Here is a 1,053-nt window from a genome sequence, read left to right as displayed (position 1 = left end):
GTTTCGCAAGCTGGTACGACTGGTTGTTCTTTGGCCAAGATGGCGCTCCCTATGCAAGGCCCGTCGCCAGTCAACCAGAACCCTAACCACAGCGTAGAAGTCGGGTCGACAGTCATAGCTCTTTGTAAGCAGTCAAGTCTGATTTGACCGACACAAGCTGAGGTTCCGTCGGCATAGCGAAGGAGAAGTCCAATAATGATTGGTTTGCCCATGCGTTGGCGATTGCACGGGACAATCTCAACCACGTGCTTAAGCCTAGCTCTGTTCCAGGCGTAATACTCGCCATGACGAGAGAGAGGATATGGGGTTGGCCACTCGACTGCTGGTCTCCGATCTCGATATCTAGGCCGAGGTGATTGGAATCCTAGTCTTCGCACGCCACAAGTCGTCGTCTCAGCGTAAATGTGACTTGTGGCCTTGCTAGGCAGGTCAAGAAGTGTCCACTTAGATCGGCCCCAGTTTGGCCGTGGCTGCACTCCTAGAAAGGTGGAATGTCCTTGATCCGTTACGAGCTGTGCATTGTGAGCAGACTTCAACATGGAACATGAACGGATCAACACATACTAGTAAGCCAATTGCAGTCCTCAGCTCGCCCTCGAATTTCCAAATTTGCGTCAGTACTTCGCCTTCGTGAAGTGGCATGTAAAGCCACATCGCAGCTTCATCCATCGTCCGTAAAGCCTGATAAAAGTCGAGACTCTCTCCGACACGGTGCGCATGGAGCATCAGAATCTCCCAATTCCAACAAAGTGAGTACGCTGTGGTCTGTGGATCGTTACAGGACACTACGGACATGTGATTGCTTGGTTCCGCACCACAAATGTCTTCGAATCGGCTGCACACGGACGAGAGATGCGGGAGGCCCCAGTACATTTCTTGCAAGACTATTGTGTCGTCGACGACAAGCTCACGCAGTTTCAAACCCTGAAAGCTCTGAATTAGCACGCTCGACTAGAATCGCTGCAGTACACTGAAGCTCACGTCACTGCGGATCCGAATGAGGCCACCAACGTCTTCCAGTTTCACGGCTTTCCACCATATGCCAATTTCTTG

The 1,053-nt window shown here is 51.7% G+C and overlaps 1 protein-coding gene across 1 annotated transcript; it reads right to left on the bottom strand.

Annotated features, from left to right (window-relative positions):
* Positions 1-3: 3 nt before the first annotated feature.
* Positions 4-1,053, bottom strand: CTAM01_17386 (uncharacterized protein; the record flags this gene model as incomplete). Its single annotated transcript, XM_060533370.1, has 6 exons — positions 4-49; positions 88-245; positions 369-420; positions 451-512; positions 565-924; positions 982-1,053. Coding segments are annotated over 6 exons (750 nt in total), but the record flags the coding sequence as incomplete, so codon positions are not given.

The sequence above is a fragment of the Colletotrichum tamarilloi genome, assembly GCF_030869305.1.
Source record: "Colletotrichum tamarilloi strain Tom-12 chromosome Unknown Scaffold_589.1, whole genome shotgun sequence".
NCBI lineage: Eukaryota > Fungi > Ascomycota > Sordariomycetes > Glomerellales > Glomerellaceae > Colletotrichum > Colletotrichum tamarilloi.
The sequence above is the reverse complement of the archived record's forward strand: the minus strand, read 5'-3'. Positions and strand labels throughout refer to the sequence as shown.